This window comes from Pristis pectinata, chromosome 31 (assembly GCF_009764475.1).
Source record: "Pristis pectinata isolate sPriPec2 chromosome 31, sPriPec2.1.pri, whole genome shotgun sequence".
Classification (NCBI taxonomy): Eukaryota; Metazoa; Chordata; class Chondrichthyes; order Rhinopristiformes; family Pristidae; genus Pristis; species Pristis pectinata.
This window is the reverse complement of record NC_067435.1, coordinates 14,287,943-14,305,808: the sequence shown is the minus strand read 5'-3', so window position 1 is coordinate 14,305,808 and position 17,866 is coordinate 14,287,943. Positions and strand designations below refer to the sequence as shown.

Genomic DNA, 17,866 nt, shown 5'->3' with positions numbered 1-17,866 from the left:
ACATCACCAATAGCCTGTCCTGGTTCAACCACGTATGCACCACGGCCAAGAAAGCTCACCAGCACCTCTACTTCCTCGGAGGCTAAAGAAATTTGGCATGTCCCTATCGACTCTCACCAATTTTTATTGATGCACCATAGAAAGCATCCTATCTGGATGCATCACAGCTTGGTACGGCAACTGCTCTGCCTGTGACCGCAAGAAACTGCAGAGAGTTGTGGACACAGCCCAGTACTTCATGGAAGCCTCCCCTCCATGGACTCTGTCTATACTTCTTGCTGCCTCAGTAAAGCAGCCAGCATAATCAAAGACCCCACCCACCCCGGGTATTCTCTCTTCTCCCTCCCCCACCCAGCAGAAGATACAAAAGCCTGAAAGCACCTACCGTCAGGCTCAGGTACAGCTTCTATCCTGCTGTTGTAAGACTATTGAACTACCCTGGTACAGGTTAGGAAGTTGTGGGCATGCTATGTTGGCGCCGGAAGCGTGGCGACACTTGCGGGCTGCCCCCAGAACACTCTACGCAAAAGGATGCATTTCACTGTGTGTTTCAATGTGCATGTGACTAATAAAAGATATCTTACTAGCTGATCTTACAATACGATGGACTCTCGACCTCACAATCTACCTTGTTATGACCTTGCACCTTTTTGCCTGCCTGCACTGCACTTTGAGCTGTAACACTTTATTCTGCATTCTGTATTGTTTTTCCTCGTACTACCTCAATGCGCTGTGCAATGAATTGATGGTATGAACGTTATATCAGGCAAGTTTTTCACTGCACCTCTGCACAAGGGACAATAATAAACCAGTGGCAACCCGCCTGCAGTCCCTGGATGCCCGAGTGGTGCAGGGTGAGCAGCCCTCCCGCGGACCAGGTCCTGTACAAGGGACGGAGACGCAGCCCCCACCCACCCGGTGCAACAGCCCCTGGCAGGGAGGTTATGGGCTGCCGGTTGCTGGGGGCTCCGGTTGCCCTGGCAGCGGTGGTTTCCGCTTCCGGCCCGGCCCGGCCATGGCGGCGCCGCTGTGGATGGTGAGGCGCGCCGAGTGCCCGGTGACCCGGGCCCGGCTCTGCCGCCTGCAGCTGCCGCACCAGGCGGTCGACACCCCCGTCTTCATGCCGGTCGGCACCCAGGGCACGCTGAAGGGGATCGCGGTGCCGCAGCTGGAGGCGCTCGGTTGTCAGATCTGTCTGGGCAACACCTACCACCTGGGCATGCGGCCGGTACAGGCGGGGGTCCGGGGCCGGGGAAGGAGGGGGGTGGTGTCCGGGGACAGGGGCCGGGGAAGGAGGGAGAGGGGGTCGGGGGACAGGGGCCGGGGAAGGAGGGGGAGGGGTCCGGGGACAGGGGCCGGGGAAGGAGGGGGAGGGGGTCCGGGGACAGGGGCCGGGGAAGGAGGGGGAGGGGGTCCGGGGACAGGGGCCGGGGAAGGAGGGGGAGGGGGTCCGGGGACAGGGGCCGGGGAAGTGGGGGGAGGGGGTCCGGGGACAGGGGAAGTGGGGGGAGGGGGTCCGGGGACAGGGAAGGGGGGGGGGGGGACGGGGGGGGGGGGGGGGGGGGGGGGGGGGGGGGGGAGGGGGCGGGGCCGGGGGGGGGGGAGGGGTCCGGGGACAGGGGCCGGGGAAGGGGGGAGGGGTCCGGGGACAGGGGAAGGGGGGGGGGGGGGGGGGAAGGGGGGGTCCGGGGACAGGGGCCGGGGAAGGAGTGGGTCCGGGGACAGGGGAAGGGGGGTGGGTCCGGGGACAGGGGAAGGGGGGTGGGTCTGGGGACAGGGGAAGGGGGGGGTCTGGGGACAGGGGAAGGAGTGGGAGGGGGTCCGGGGACAGGGACCAGGGAAGGAAGGGGAGCGGGGCCGGGGACAGGGGCCGGGGAAGGAAGGGGAGCGGGTCCGGGGACAGGGGCCGGGGAAGGAAGGGGAGCGGGTCCGGGGACAGGGCCGGGGAAGGAGGGGGAGCGGGTCCGGGGACAGGGGCCGGGGGAGGGGGAGCGGGTCCGGGGAAGGAGGGGGAGCGGGTCCGGGGACAGGGGCCGGGGAAGGAGGGGGAGCGGGTCCGGGGACAGGGGCCGGGGAAGGAGGGGGAGCGGGTCCGGGGACAGGGGCCGGGGAAGGAGGGGGTGGGGGTCCGGGGACAGGGGGAGGGGGTGGGGGTCCGGGGGCAGGGGAAGGGGGGGTTCCGGGGACAGGGGTCGGGGGAGGGGGGCAGGGGAAGGAGGGGATGGTGGGGTGGGGGTGATCCGGAGAAAGGGGTGGAGGGTCCAGGCAGAGAGGTGTGGGTGAGGGGTGACGGGTTACTAGATCCTAAGCAGATGCTGCAGAGAGTGACGGAGATGTGGAGAGCACTGACGGGCCAGTCGGGTGGTCCCCGTTATGCAAATTCGTTCCATTAGAAAGTTCTTTATTTGCTGCATTTGAATCTGTCAAACCCTAACCTCCAGTCTCATAAAATAGATCGTCTGCCTGTCACTGTTTTCTTCTTCTCCCAATTACCTTCACTCTGCATCTCCTACTTCTTGACCCTGTCAGCAATGGGAGCAATTTCTACCTGTGCTCTCTTTACCCTTCATGTTCTTAAATAGTTTTATCGGATTCTTTCATCACCTCCTCTGTTTCAAGGAGAACAACCTCCGCTTCTCCAGTCTATCCACAGAACTAAAGTTCATCACCCCAGTGTCATTTTAGTAAATCTCTCTGGCTCTAAAGCATCTGCATCTTTCCTAAGGTGGGCATCCTGAACACTACATAATACACAGTATCAGTGCTTCATAAAGGTTCATTACTTCCTTTTTTTATAATCTATCTCTCAGTTCAGAAAGCACAGATCCTTTGAGCATATTTAACTGTATTCTCAATCACTTTCAATAAACAATGTACATGGTTACATATCTCTGTTCTTGTACACCTTGCAGACTAGTGCCCTCTGGTTTATATTGCCTGTCCTCAATATTCCCACCAAAATGCAACACTTTGCATTTCTCAAATGGAATTTCATCTGCCAACCATTTGCTCATTTCACTTCTTCTGTTTATCCTTTAGGTCTTTTACCATCTTCCTCACAATTCACTGCACATCCAGGCTTTGTGTCATCTGCAGAACCGGTGGCTTAGCGTGTGGGTCCAGTGTCAGGCCAGGCAGGGGCTGGGGAGGACTGAGGAGAGGTTAGAGTGGTGAGGGTAGGGTGGGAAAGCTCTGGGCAAAGGCCAGGAGAGGAGGTTGATATTAGGGAAGACGCTGAGAGACCTTGCAGCAGGCTGTGGGAAGACTGGAGATAAGGGAGGGAAAGAGTCCTGGATATATGTGGGGGAGGGGAAATGTAGGCCACAGGTAGGAAGAGAGAGAGAAACAGACTGGGGAAATAGGAAAAATTGCCGTCCCCCTGTCAACACGACCCAGTACCAGACTGATTCTCCAGTTCCCGCACCTGGGCATTGGGTTGATGTGACCAGCTGCTCTAGACCAGACCAGAGCTGGAGCTGGGACTTGGTGCCCTCTAGACCTGGGATCAAGAGCTTGCTCTCTGTAACTAGTATCTACTTCCAGGGCCCGGATCTTATTGCAAAGGCGAATGGGCTGCATGGTTTCATGAACTGGAGGAGAGCCTTGCTAACGGTGAGCAGGAAAAATGTGTGCCTTAAAGAACCACTTCTAAATGTAGTATTTCTTGCTATCACTATCTCTCTTTAGGGAGTGCATGATGCACAGACAATTGCCCAGATGGTTATCCTCTTACCGTCCTGCTAATCACTTGACAACTGGAGCACTGACAAATCAGTCCGTGTGTTTATGTCCCTTGTGGGCTCATTAACAAAGTCAGGAAACTCCAGTGATGGAGAGCTTTGGGGACAGAGGTTGAAAGCGTTCCACACACTCCCATCACTGCCCATACAACAGGGATCCAGCTGGTCAAATACTGCTAGTTTCCCCAGTCCTCGTGGAATCATAAAAGCAACAATGGGATCTCCACCGAGCCTTCAACTCTCCACTGAACCTGCTGAATTTGCTTAATCGCCCTTTGTTATCTGATCCCTTCTTCCCTCAATTATCTGGCTGTTTTGTTCTATTTTGCTTCAATAGCTACAATATACTTTTGTCTCCTGATGACCAAACCATACACCGGATTCAAATTGTGGTCACATTGAAATTTTATAAAAATTAAATAAATCCAAATATCTGGTTTATTCCTTGCCACCAAATATTATTGCAATAATTTCAGTTCATTGTCAGTCAGGGAGGCCTCCTCTCCTCCCACCCAATCTCTCTTTTATCCATGAGCATTATTTTCTTACCCTTTGGGAAATATTCCTTTCATGGTGAATAATGCTTCAGATTTCACTGCATTGAATTTCCCCAACTTCCAATTTTCTATCCAGTTCCAAAGAGGTTTGTAGCATTGCTTTTGTTGGTGGACTTGTATTCAGAGGCCTGGTCCCTGGCCTGTTGATTTGGAAGTACTTTGAATCAAACAGCAACAGAGAAATGTAAATCCAAGTAATTAAATATAACAGGAATTTTAAAAAAAGCCTCAGTTCTGACAAAGGGTCATCGACTAAAATGTTTCTCCACAGCTGCTGCTAAATGTTTCTAGCCTTTTCTGTTTTAACCTCGGTAATGCTGACCATGAAACTGCTGGATTCTCTGTAGACACAAGAAATTCTGCGGATGCTGGAATCTGTGCTGGAGGAACTCAGCAGGTCAGGCAGCATCCATGGAGGGAAATAAACAGTGGACGGTTTGGGCTGAGATCGTTCATCAGAGAACCCATCTGATTCACGGAGGTCCTCCAGAGCAGGACATCTGCAGTTTGACTTTGCTCTGGGCAGCTGATTCCTGACCTACCAAGTAGTCATTTCTCAGTTGCCCTTTGAATTAGCCTAGCAAACCCCTCAATTCAAGGGGCAAATAATGATGGACTGCAAAAGCTGGGGTTGCCAGTGACATTCAGGTTCCTCCTTGCCACTCTGACCTCTTCTTGCCCTAAAACATTCTCAGTCTCTTTACCTCTTCAACCCTGACCTCCTGATCAATCATGAATTACTCCTCCATTTCTAGCCATTCCTTCAACTGTTCCCATCCTAAACCTCTTCCCCATCCTCCACTTCTTTACTCACATACAACCTCGATATACTGCATAGAAACATAGAAAACCTACAGCACAATTCAGGCCCTTCGGCCCACAAAGCTGTGCTGAACATGTCCTTACCTTAGAGATTACTAGGCTTACCCATAGCCCTCTATTTTTCTCAGTTCCATGTACCTATCCAAAAGTCTCTTAAAAGACTCTATCGTATCCGCCTCCACCACCGTTGCCGGCAGCCCATTCTCCGCACTCACCACTCTCTGAGTAAAAAAACTTACCCCGACATCTCCTCTGTACCTACTCCCCAGCACCTTAAACCTGTGTCCTCTTGTGGCAACTATTTCAGCCCTGGGGAAAATGCCTCTGACTAGCCATGCGATCAATGCCCCTCATCATCTTATACACCTCTATCAGGTCCGCCCTCATCCTCCGTCGCTCCAAGGAGAAAAGGCCAAGTTCACTCAACCTGTTTTCATAAGGTATGCTCCCCAATCCAGGCAGCTTCCTTGTAAATCTCCCATGCACCCTTTCTATGGCTTTCACATCCTTCCTGTAGTGAGGCGACTAGAACTGAGCACAGTACTCCAAGTGGGGTCTGACCAGGGTCCTATATGGCTGCAACATTACCTCTCGGCTCCTAAATTATCATATATTATCATGCCCCTGAAGACAGAAATTAAGTGGTTGTTTCACTTATAATAAGGGTAGCTTATGACACAGACGTTAAGGTTATTCCTTGACACTGCCGTTAAATTGAGGTTGCGATGCCTCCTCAAGCTGCCTGCTCCAGTAAGTGACGTGGTTTCAGTCATTGTTCCTACAAAGCACCTTAGCACAATTTTTTACAATGTAAATTCAGGGTGCTGTAATTATTAAACAGTTTTATTCTGATCATTCTTCTTGGAAGTTCCATTACCTTTAATAATAAAAAGAAATGGTTCTGAAATAAAACCACTCAAGTTTATAAATTCACAGTGGTGGATGGATGTGAGGCTGAGCTATGGCTGGCTGTGTGTGTCTCTCTGGCTTACCTCCCTACTCCTTGCAGGATAGCGGTGGATTCCAAATGGTGTCTCTGGTGGAGCTGGCAGAAGTCACAGAAGAAGGGGTGCGCTTCTGCTCCCCTTATGATGGGAAGGAGATTCTTCTGTCACCAGAGAAGTCGATTGAAATTCAGAATGCACTAGGTAATTAGCTGATCTTCTTTCTTCTTAGGCAGCACCTTGGGGTTAGTTCTGTGGTGACTGCTGAGGTCAATATGAGAACGGCATATTGGGGCAGAGAGTGCAGGGGGGTAGTTTGTGCGGTGATGCTGTGTACATTGGGTTCCACAGTCCTCCTCATACATAGACTCGAGGTTCTCTGTGCCCTCCCGAGTGCTTATCTATGCTGAGCAGTCCTGAGCCAATGGTTCCTAGGAGACAGGGAGGAAGTTGCACTTATTTTCAAGGAGGCTTTGAGAACATCCTTGTACCTTTTCCTCTGTCCACCTGGTAATCTCTTTCCCCGGGAGAGCTCAGAACAGAGTGTCTGCTTCAGCAGGCTGGACCACCTGAAGCAACTGACAAGTGTAATTAGGGCCTCAGCACTGAGGTTGTTGGTCTGGGAGAGAACAGTTACATTAGTTAGCTTATTCTTCTGATAAATTTGGAAGATGTTGCAGCTTTGTTGGTTGCATTCCAGCGTGTAGAGGTGGTAGTCCAAGTTCTAGTAGCACCAAGGAGGGCTGGGATTACTGCTGCTCAGTAGCTTTGTGCCAGGTTTGAGGACTTAATTTGATTTCCAAGCACCTTTTCCTTCGGTTGGCTGAAGACCGGTGAAACACTGAAGGCGATGGGGAGTTGCATCATTTGCGCCTGCCTTCACTGAGAGGTGTCTCGCTGGATATGAAAGTACTCCACATCTTCCAGGGTCTCACTGTGAATCTTTGTGGTCAGAGTTCAGTGTGGTACAGTGGGGGCACTGTTGTAGAGTTCCTTTGTCTTCTGGAGGCTTGTCCTCCTGTATGCTTCATTGGACGAGTCAAAGGTGGCTTGGAGCCCAGAGCCTGGCCAACCGCAAGTGTTGTCTACGTACTGCAGCTCTGCAACTGAAGTAGGGGTGGCCCTGCACTGGACAATTTCTTCTTAATCCTATGATTCGTTCCACACCAGTAGCGGCTTGTGGTGGGTCAGGTACAGTATTCCTGTGGGAAAGAATAAGAAAGATGTTGTGGCACTGACACAACCTGGTTGGACAAGGGTCTTCACTAGGATTGGCTCTGCTGTACACCCACTCGTTAGGATCACAATTTCCATATTATCACGAGGGAAATGTGTAGCGGGGAGGAATTTCTGCAGGCAGCTGAACTTGGAGAATGTTCCATAGTTCATCCCACTTTCAGAGTTAGTGAGGTTCAAACAAAACATGATTATTTGTTAGTGCTGCTCTTGGTTTTCCTCATGAAATGATTGCCCAGTAACGATAATCTCCTGATGCCTCCAGATGGATGGAATCCACACTGCGATTCGGGGATCTCCAGCCATTGAGAAAGGCCCAACGCTGACTTTCCGAAAACGAACTGATAATCATTAATCGGCCTCGGCTATTGCACTGACTGGGTTTAGGGTCGGGGAGGGTGTGAGGTTGGACAGGAACAGCAGGGAAGGGAAGAGGCATCACTGGATGGGAGGGGATAGTGAGACTAGGCCATGTGGCAGGAAGAGTGGGGTGTAATGGGTGGGCGTTGTGTTCTGTCCACCTGTTTAATATTTTTCCATTCTGCTTCCTTCCCCTCTTCTGCTTTCCCCCTCTCCTTTCTCTACCTCTCGCTGCTGAGTTAGGTTCAGACATCATGATGAGTTGATGATGTTGTGAGCAGTACTGTGACTGGTCCCAGAGTGGAAGAAGCCATGTACAGGTCAGTGGGAAGACATCTCCAAGTGAGCCAGCACATCCTACATGCAGTACTCGTCTCTGTTTTCTAAGCGGGAGTGTGTTTTCATTCTCAGTTCTGATGTGGGTGTTTGTGGGATGTTGCTTATCCCTAATAGTGCTGGTGAACCACTGCTTTGAACTGCTGGTCTGCTGAATGTGCTCCCACTGATGATGTGCAGGGATCTCCAAGAATTTAAACACAGCAACAATGAAAGAACAGCAACTGTATTTCAAACGTCACAAAGGTGTGTGGCTTGGAGAGGAACCCGAAGGTGGCGGAAAACAAATAAAACTCCAGATATGGAATCTGAATCAAAGAAACGCTGAAAGAACTCAGGCAGGCAGCCTCTGAGGGAAGAGAAACCAGCTAATGTTTCAGGTCAGCAACTCCTCCTCGGTTCTCCTCTCCTCCCACAGTTGCTGCTTGACTGGCTGAGTTCTTCCAGCATTTCTGCTTCTGAATCTGAAGCTGATGCTGTTCTCATGAGGTTAACTCTTCACTGCCCTCTGAAAATCACCTGGCGAGTCACTCAGCTAAGAAGCAAATGATTCACCACCGTCTGGAGGGGCCTGGCATTGTCCCATTCATCTGGACCTTGCCACACTACCTGTTGCTTGCAGAAGAGTTTCTGCAGAGAAACACCTTTGATTACAAGCCCATCAGGTAGTGGTCAGCATGGAATATTCTGGAGGCCCTGTGGGAGAAAGATACGGTGGATCCTATGGGATGGTTTCCTGAAAAGACTGCCAAAACCACTTGACAGAACACCTCACCGCCAGAACTCTCAAACAAGCAGCAAGAGTGCTCTTGGCTGGTAGCAAACCCTCCCCTTCAAGCCCTTCCTTCAGAGCCGGAGTCTCCCTGCTGCCCCACACTGCCCTCTGGAGGGCTGCAGATGATCAGCGCCTCCTCGTTGATTCTGCTTTTGCCAAGAAAGTCCAGGAAATGTTTGCCCCTGAGCAGCTGTGTAACGCAGGACTCTGTGGGCTGTTCCCAGGGGGACACACTGTTGCTGGGAGATCATCAACATGGTGAAAGACGCACTTTGATCTTCCCGAAACTTGTTGGTCTCCCTGTGTAAGGAGATGCCACGGGTGAAAGCTGCTGACTGGCACATTCCAGGGTGCGGGAGTACGTGCTGAGGGACGTACCGAAGCTCGGTGCAGCCACCTCAGTGGGGAAGGACCACTTTCCAAGGTCCTACCACTACTGGACACCGAGGGGCTGGGATGTAACAGCCTCTCAAATCTTTACTGATGCAATGTTTAAGGAGGAAGCGTGAGTGAGGCATTGCAAGGGATTGTGTTGGATTGCTGATACAGTGAACACGTCCTGCTTTATATACTATATGTAGTATAAGTAAAGTAGATTTTTGATAAAAATAAATTGAGGATGAGCAATACATCTTGTGAATGAATAATAAGAGAAGTAATTTGGGCTGTCTGTGACCTTGGCGAATGACTGTGGGTTATGTTAGTGTGAACTGGTCCACAGTTGCCAGGTAATTTTTATAAACACAAGTATACATAGACATTCCTGCCGTACATCGACACAACTTTCACATCCAGAAACGTTTGGCAGGTTCTGTGTCTGACCTCCCTTGGTGTCCCGGTAGGCAGTCATCACCCTTTTGATTTTGAGATGCACTCTTTTATTTTATTGCACAGAATTTTCAGCGCAGCAACTGACAATTTATCCCGGCAGCTGCATTTATCCACCTACTTCATCCACCTTATCAACGTGGGCACATACGCAGCCACCAAAATTCATCCATTTAAATGGAGGCAAGGACTTGGGTACAGACACTGAGTCTGGGATTATGTACAACAGATGGCACTGCTCTATCGTTCTCTTGGTCAATTCACATGTCCTCACAGACCTGAAATGAGTGGCAATAACTGTGTCTTCGTCTCCTAGGTCTATCCGCTGGTTGGACCGCTGCATTGCAGCAAACAAGAATCCCAAGCAGCAGAACCTGTTTGCAATAATTCAGGGTGGCCTGGATGCTGAACTGCGTGAGAAATGTCTGAAAGGTGTGGTTCCAACTCCCGATATTTCCACCGTTCTATGATGTTAGACTGGAGATCCCTTTTTGTAAAACTGTTGTCACATTGTGTTCTGATTGACATATCTCAGCTCTGTGTCAGATTCAAACTCTGCCCTGCACCTTGTTCATCTTTGATGTAAGTAGCTGTCTTGTTGCCATCAGGGCTCCCACTTCCCCAGTGTCTCTCGTCCTCACTTTGAGTTCTCCCTTGCTGTCCCCCTACTCAACCTACTGCACGAGCTCTCTTTTCCTGAGCTCTCCAGCATAAACCTCCTCCCTGCCAAGTTGCCTCCTGAGCTCCCACCCAACAAACTTCCGGCACTGTGGAAGTCAGTCCACACTGTAATAAAGCAGACAACAGCAGAGCCAAGGAGCTTACAATTAATGCTTTATTATTTAACACCAGTGAGAGTGAGGGATACAGAGAAAGAGTAAACAGTGTAGCCTGAGCTCTGTACTGATCCCCACTCAGAGATTTACATGTTTGTGTCCCTTCTTTTATACTTAATCTAAAGATGCCTATGTGCCGAGTTGCACGTACTTGGGCAGTTGCTTACAGCAAACTTTAGCAAAACAAGATACGCCTTAAGCACTTCTTTGTTTCACCCAAGTACCTGCACATCTTGCAGTGATAACTATCGTCATGCCATGGTTGAAGCAATAACAGCTGCACACCATCAACCCTTACAGCACCTCATGAGCTCCTCCACTGAACACCCCCTCCACCCTGAGCTCCCCTCCCACTGAGCTCTCTTGCCCCAAACCTCTTTCACCTTCGCCTGAGCTCTGTTCACTGCCTTGTTCCCACCTGGCCCTGTCTTTTCCGGCAGTAGAGATGGGATCAGAGACATCAAATACACAATGGACAATTCATTAATTTGTTTGTACACACAATGAGAAAGTGGTCTGTAAAATGTATGTGTATAACCCATTCCATGTCCTCTATCTATGAACCTCTTTATCTTTCCCCTTGTGAGCTTCTCCAGTGAACCTGTGGCCTCCCCACCACTGCTCCCTTCCTGTACCTCCCTCCCATCTCTGCAGGGAAATAGCAATGGTCTCTGTAACAGGACCCTAAACATACATCACAAACCTAATGAGTGGATGTGAGGTATGAACGGGGTAGCAGGGATCTGCTGTACTTGGGGCATTGCTCACTCACTAAGTGGATTGTTTCTCTTCCCATATTTACTGCCTTTTTGACCTGTTAACCTGAGTTATACCTGTTCCTGGATCCTACAGATGCTTTCTGCCTCCATGCTTTCCATAGAGACAGTCCCTTTCTGATATAGTAGAGACCATTTTGGCCCATTGAGTCCGCACCAATTCAGAGAGCAAACCCTGCTGCTAATTTCCCCTGTAATCTATTCTCCTGACATTCTGTCAATTCCCGTCGGACCCCACCACTAACTCCACACTAAGGGCAACTTACAGCAGCCAATTAACTGCCACTCTGCACATCTTTGGGATGTGGGAGGAAACCGGAGCACCCAGAGGAAACCCATGCGGTCAACATGCAAACTCCACACAGACAGCACCTGAGGTCAGAATTGAACCCGGGTCGCTGGAGCTATGAGGCAGCAGCTCTACCCGTTGCGCCCCTCTGTTTCTTACTGGGGCCGCTCCACTATTTATATTTGTTGTATCGTTTCAGAGATGATCAAGCGCGATGTCCCTGGTTTTGCCATCGGAGGACTGAGTGGTGGAGAGGAGAAGGACCACTTCTGGAGAATGGTGATGCTGAGCACAGATTACCTGCCACGGGAGAAGCCACGCTACTTGATGGGAGTGGGGTATGAGAGAGCTCACGTGCATGACTATCTGCCTTGTGGAATGAATCCTCTTTGCCCAATCGCACCCCGTCCCTTCCACCTGTGTGACCAGCCGCTGCTTCCCTGGCTTTGAATGTCCATGCAGACACTCCTCCCAGCTGCCTAGCCGTACATGTTGTTGGTGCTGCATTCTGTTTTGGTGTCAAGGGAGGGCCTGCGATTGGATATTTGCTGTGTGGAAGTTGTGAATTGTAAATGTGAACATTTGCTGACAAAACTCTGTGGCTGGGACTAGAACTAAATCGATCAGTGTCTACATGGATGTATGTGACTGACCAGGGCCACTGGGGTTAGGGAGGAGTTATGGATAAAGGGCATGAAATGGGTATACCTGTTGCACAGGTACATTTCAGAGACTGCAGTATGCACAGTCTGAGAGGCGACCAGATTAAAGTAATGAGTTGTGCATTGTGTATTTGAGGTCTCTGATCGTGCCCTTACTGTTTATACCACCAACCCCTCCACTCTCTCTCCAACCAGGTATGCAACAGACCTCGTGGTTTGTGTGGCTCTCGGCTGTGATATGTTTGACTGTGTATTCCCCACACGAACAGCGGTAAGGATTTCTTTGGTGTAATACAGAATAATTTGGTTTTCTTTGGGAGATGAGGAGGGTGGTTTTATCTGTGCCTACTGTCCTACGAGCAGACCCTGAGAGCAGGTCAAGTGGGAGTGGGGTGGTGATGCATAGGGCTTGCCAAGTGAGAGGCTTTATAAACTGATTGGAGGTCTTGCTACAGACTGATAGCCATGTGATTAAGAATGGATAAAATAATCTCTGCTGGCATGGATTTACAGATTTAAGGATTTAAAGGGTTAGGCTAAAAATCAACAATCTATTTACTAAGTTGCAACTAATGAATGAGAAGCCTCAGGTGCACCAGGAATCTCCCAATCAGGAGTGGGGAACTGGGATCAGGAACTCTGAATGCAGGGTCAAGGTGGAGAAGTGGGCAGGATCTGAGCAATGCCATAGCACTGGGGCTGCTGTTAGCTGCTCACTTCAGCTCTGCAGTCTAATCCTTCTTTGATCTCTCAGCGGTTTGGGTCAGCACTCGTCCCCTGGGGATCTCTGCAGCTGAAAAACAGACAATACGCCAAGGATTTCAAGCCTATCGATGAGGACTGCAGCTGTCCTACCTGCAAGAGGTAAGAGAGCTGGCCACTTGCATAATGTGCGTGTCTGGTCTGTTGGTGGCCACCATTACTTGAGGGCTGTAGTGGTGAATGTGCTCTCAGCTGCACTACTGAACTGCACAGAAAGGTAGTTCTCTGGCTTGATCACTGCCCCGTGCTGACTACACATCTCAGCTGGAGAGGTGTTGCAGATGATCAGAGAGGTTACTGTTCCTGACGCATGGCGGCTCCTGCAAACCGTTGGGGCCTTTGTGTATGCGGAACGAGAACACCAGGGTTAGCTGTGGTGCCCTCCATGGATCATTGACCTCTGTGGGCTCAAACATGAAGACGGCATTACATGCTGACCTGTACCTGTGGAAGTGCACACCAGGTACGGGCTGTGCCTGAAGAGAGAGGAGAGAGGTATGCACAAATACCCCTGCAGGGCAGGGGATCAGAGGGACCTCAGCTGTTGAGTTAATTTGTCAGAACTGCTTTTTTGTGTTGACAGGTACACACGAGCGTACCTCCACGCCTTGTTCAAGAGTGACACGGCTGCACTCCACCACATCACAATCCACAACATTGCCTACCAGGTGGGTGAGCTTTACTCTAACCTATGCTGTTTCTGTCTTCCAACACACAAACGGAGCTTTACTCTGTATCCAACCCACCTGCATCTGGCAGCCTTGACCCCAGAGACGAAAAAAAACTACAAACTCCTTTGATTTTGGTAGTGTTTCTCCCTGTTACCCGCAAAGCTCTGCCATGTAGATTGGTACACTCTGCGTAGGGTGCTAGACCTGTTGGTGTGCACCATTGGTGTAGGTTGTTGGACTGTTAGCATGTGTGGAAGCAGGTGGAGATTTAGACTTACTGAATGAAAAAGTGGTAGAGGCAGAATTTCTCATCAGATTTCAAAATACTTTAGCGTTTGTTAAAAAGCTGTGATCTGTAGGGCTATAGACTGGACCATGAAGGCGGAATCAGGTTGGGTAGCTTATTTTTAACCAGCACAGACAAGTGTCATAAGTTTACTATGATGTGGTTCCATTGCAGATGCTGCTTTGCAGTATTTTCCCTTTCCAGTTGAGGCTGCTTCTTTCTGTATTGCTATTGCAACTGGATTAATCTTGCTTTGCCTCCTGCTCCATACAGGTGAGTGCCACAGGCTGGATTGTAGTGAGAGGTCCACCACAATGTTGTGTCTGCACACACTCTCAGGACACTGATCAGTGACAGGAACTTTCCTGCTTCTCCATTCAGTGAAGCAGGTCAGGCTTTGAGTAATAATGGAATCTGTATTCTCAAGAGTTGTGAAGAATGAGAAGACCTCGCAGTTAAACTTACACAATTCAAACAGGCTGGATACAGGGAGGATGCGTCTCTAGCTGAGGAGTCTAGAGCCACAGGTCATGGTCTCAGAATAAAGGGTAGGCAGTTTAGGATTGAGATAAAGAGAAATTTGTTTACTAAGGGTGACTCTTAATTTCTTGAGTTCATTCAGAATTAAGATAAATAAACCTCCATATTTAAGGAATCAAGGGATGTGAATAGGAAATTGCACTGAGTTGGAAGGTTGGTCATAATCCTGATGAATAGCTTCCTCCTGTTCTTTCATATGAGTTACCCTGGTCTTTCAGGTCAGGCCTGGATCCAATGGCCATCCTGATGATTACTGCGCTCTCTTTCTGGTACAGGAGGGGTTTGTTTTTAAGGAAGTTGTTTATTCTTTTCCAGTTGAACCTGATGAGCTCAATCCGTGAGAGTATTCAGCAAAGGCGATTCCCGGCATTCATACAGGAGTTCATGAAGAGGATGTATGGGAGTGCAGATCAGTACCCACGCTGGGCTGTTGAGGCACTCAGCGCTGTCAACGTTAAGTTGGAGTAGAGGCTGCGGAGTCAAGAAGCCCCACCTTGCTGTGAGAAGGTGAGGGGCTCACCAAAAGGCATCCAGCACACCTAGTTTGTGACCTGGTGTTGTTGCAATCACCCATGTTGTATCAGTATCTGTGTAATATTTTTTCAGCTATAAATGCAATTTTTTTTTTAAAAAAGTATTTTATCTCTATCTGTGTTACTTTTAGGGTGGCTCAGCTAGTGGAGGTGCTACCTCATAGCTCCAGAGAGCCAGGTTCGACTCTGACCACTGGTGTTGCATGAGAGGAGTTTGCATGTTCTCAGTGTGACCATGTGGGGTTCCCCCGAGTACTCCACCTTCCTCTGAAAGATGTGCAGGTTGTTAGGCTAATTGGCTGCTGTAAATTGCCTCTAGTGCAGGAAAATCAGGGGAGTTGATTGGAATGTGTGTGTTAATAGGTCATAGTGAAGCACATGGGAAATGGGATTGTTCTGTGAGTTAACATAGACCTCGACGGCCTGAACAGCCTATGCTGTGAGGAAGTAAGACTCAGTGTTATCCAGCATGAAAACAGGCCCTACGGCCAACTCAAACATGCTGACCGAGTTGCATACCCGAGCTAGTCCTATTTGCCTGCATTTGGCCCATATCCCTCTAAACCTTTCCTATCCGTGTACCTGTCTAAACACCTTTAAACATTGTAATTGTACCTGTCTCTTCCACTTCCTCTAGCAGCTTGTTCCAGCTCTTCCCTCTCACCTTAAACCTATGACTCTATGTTACACTCCCCTACCCTGGGCAAAAGACTATGACCATTCACCTTATCCATGCCCGGCATGATTTTATAAACCAGTATAAGGTCACTCCTCAGCCTCCAATGCTCCAGGGAAAAAACAGGCCCGATCTATCCAATCTCCCCTCATAACTGAAGCTGTTCAGTCCCAGCAAAATCATTGTGCATCTTTTCTGCACCTTTTCCAGCTTAATGATATCCTATAGCCAGGTGACCAGAATTGCACACAATACTCTGCATTTGTCTGATTTTAATTCCAGTATCCCAGGTGATCTACTCTACATCCTGTTGTAATCTTGGATAACCTTCACTGTCCACTACACCACCAATTTTGGTGTCATCCACAAACTTACTAATCATGCCACAGACCTTCTCATCAAAATAGTTTATAGATGACACACCAGAAGAGAGACAGCCCTGATCCCTGCAGAACACCACCGGTCACAGGCCTCTTATATGACCAACCCTCCACTACCACCCTCTGACTCCAAGCACCAAGCCAGTTTTGTATCCAGTTGGCTAGCTCAGCCTGTGATCCAACCTTGCCGATCAGCCTACCTTGTGGGACCTTGTCAAAGGCCTTGCTAAAGTCCAGGTAGACAATGTCTACTGCCCTGTCCTCATCAATCCTCTTGTTCAAAACAAAACTCAATCAAATTCATTAGAGATGATTTCCCACACACAAAGCTATGCTGATTTTCCCTAATCAGTCCTTGCCTTTCCAAATGCAGGTAGATCCTGTAGGTTGATTAGGCCTTTCACAATTTATTTTAAATGGTGGTTTCTAAGTTGCTGAGCAGTGGTATGATGTCTGGTCCTATAATTCAAGCATCTATTCAAAGAACCAAGGTTTTGTCATACCCAGTGTTCTATTTTTCAGAATAAAGCCCCGACAATAAACGCAAGGTAAAGAGTTGCAGCCGTTCACTCAGTGGGAATTTGCCAACCTTAGGGCAGCAAACAGCCTTAGGTAAAATCACAGCGGGTGTCAGCCTCAGGATTTGAACCACGGAGAGAGCATGGATGCTAAGGGATCAGACTCCACATGACTCCAGTGATGGCAGCAAATGATCCTATAATCAGTCCCATAGAACACTACAGCACAGAAAACAGGCCATTCGATCCTTCTAGTCTTATTCCACTAGTCCTATTTACCTGCACCCAGTCCATAACCGTCCAGACCTCTCCTGTCTATGTATCTATCCAATTTATTTACCACATCAGATGGCAGCCTGTTCCACACTTGTAACAAGGATTGCATCCCAGACTGCATGTGATCCCAAGGGTCATATGTCTCATGATGTATGTCCCCTGGAGATTTGGACCTTGGGTGGGACCTAGGTTCTAGGAACTCTCACCATGTGACCCAGAGGTTCAGACTCAGGGTAGTCTGGGACCTTAAGCAATATGCCTCTTCATTTTTGTCAGACCTATTATTGACCAATGTGACAACCAAAAACATACATTTAAGATGTCTTTTTCCTTAACCATGACATCCCCTCTACACTTCTGGTCTTTCCCTCTCTCCACCTAGCCAGAACAGGATAGGAGTTTCCCATCCTCACTTTCCATCCCACCAGCCTCCATATTCAACAGATCATCCTCCATAACCTTTGCAACCCTCAACAGGGTTTCACAGCTGATGCCTATTTGCCTTCTCGGGACCATTCCCTCCATGACTGTGGTTTGCCCTTCCACATCCACTGACTTCTTCCTTTCTCACAGCACTGATCCATACAACCACAAATGTGACTCCTGTCCTTTTACCTCTTCCTTTCCCAGCAAGCAGCCCTTCCAGGTGAAGTGCAATTCACTTATACTTCTGATCTGCACATGGTGTTCACAATGCGGTCTCCTCTACATTGAGAAAAGCAAATGCACATTGGGTTACTGCAGGTTGCTGTGAGAACCAGCATAGACTGGAAAAGTTGAATGGCCTATGTTGTAAGGAAATATCTCTATCCCTACCGTATCTTGCCAACTCCTATTTCCCCATCCAAAGCAGTAAGTTGCCTCCAGTTCCATGCACCCTCTTTTACATAAGTCTTGTGCTCAGAACCGTGATGCTTTCCAAACACAGACACTGCAACTACTGTTCCAAAATCCATCAAATTCAATGCACTCAATTACCAGCCCAGTTAATAGTCTCCAATTACCTCAATAATCCTATCCCCACTGGACTCCTGCAAGGCTATCCCCAGGTTACAAACACCCG

General features: G+C 49.3%; 1 protein-coding gene across 1 annotated transcript; it reads left to right on the top strand.

Moving 5' to 3' along the window:
• The first annotated feature begins 992 nt into the window (after positions 1 to 992).
• On the top strand, positions 993 to 16,556 carry qtrt1 (queuine tRNA-ribosyltransferase 1). The gene is given in 11 exon segments (XM_052042286.1): positions 993 to 1,228; positions 3,544 to 3,612; positions 6,129 to 6,267; positions 7,903 to 7,918; positions 7,920 to 7,979; positions 9,915 to 10,030; positions 11,699 to 11,837; positions 12,357 to 12,432; positions 12,916 to 13,025; positions 13,507 to 13,591; positions 14,736 to 16,556. Coding segments are annotated over 11 exon segments (1,176 nt in total). The 5' UTR covers positions 993 to 1,015; the 3' UTR covers positions 14,889 to 16,556.
• The last annotated feature ends 1,310 nt before the right edge of the window (positions 16,557 to 17,866 follow it).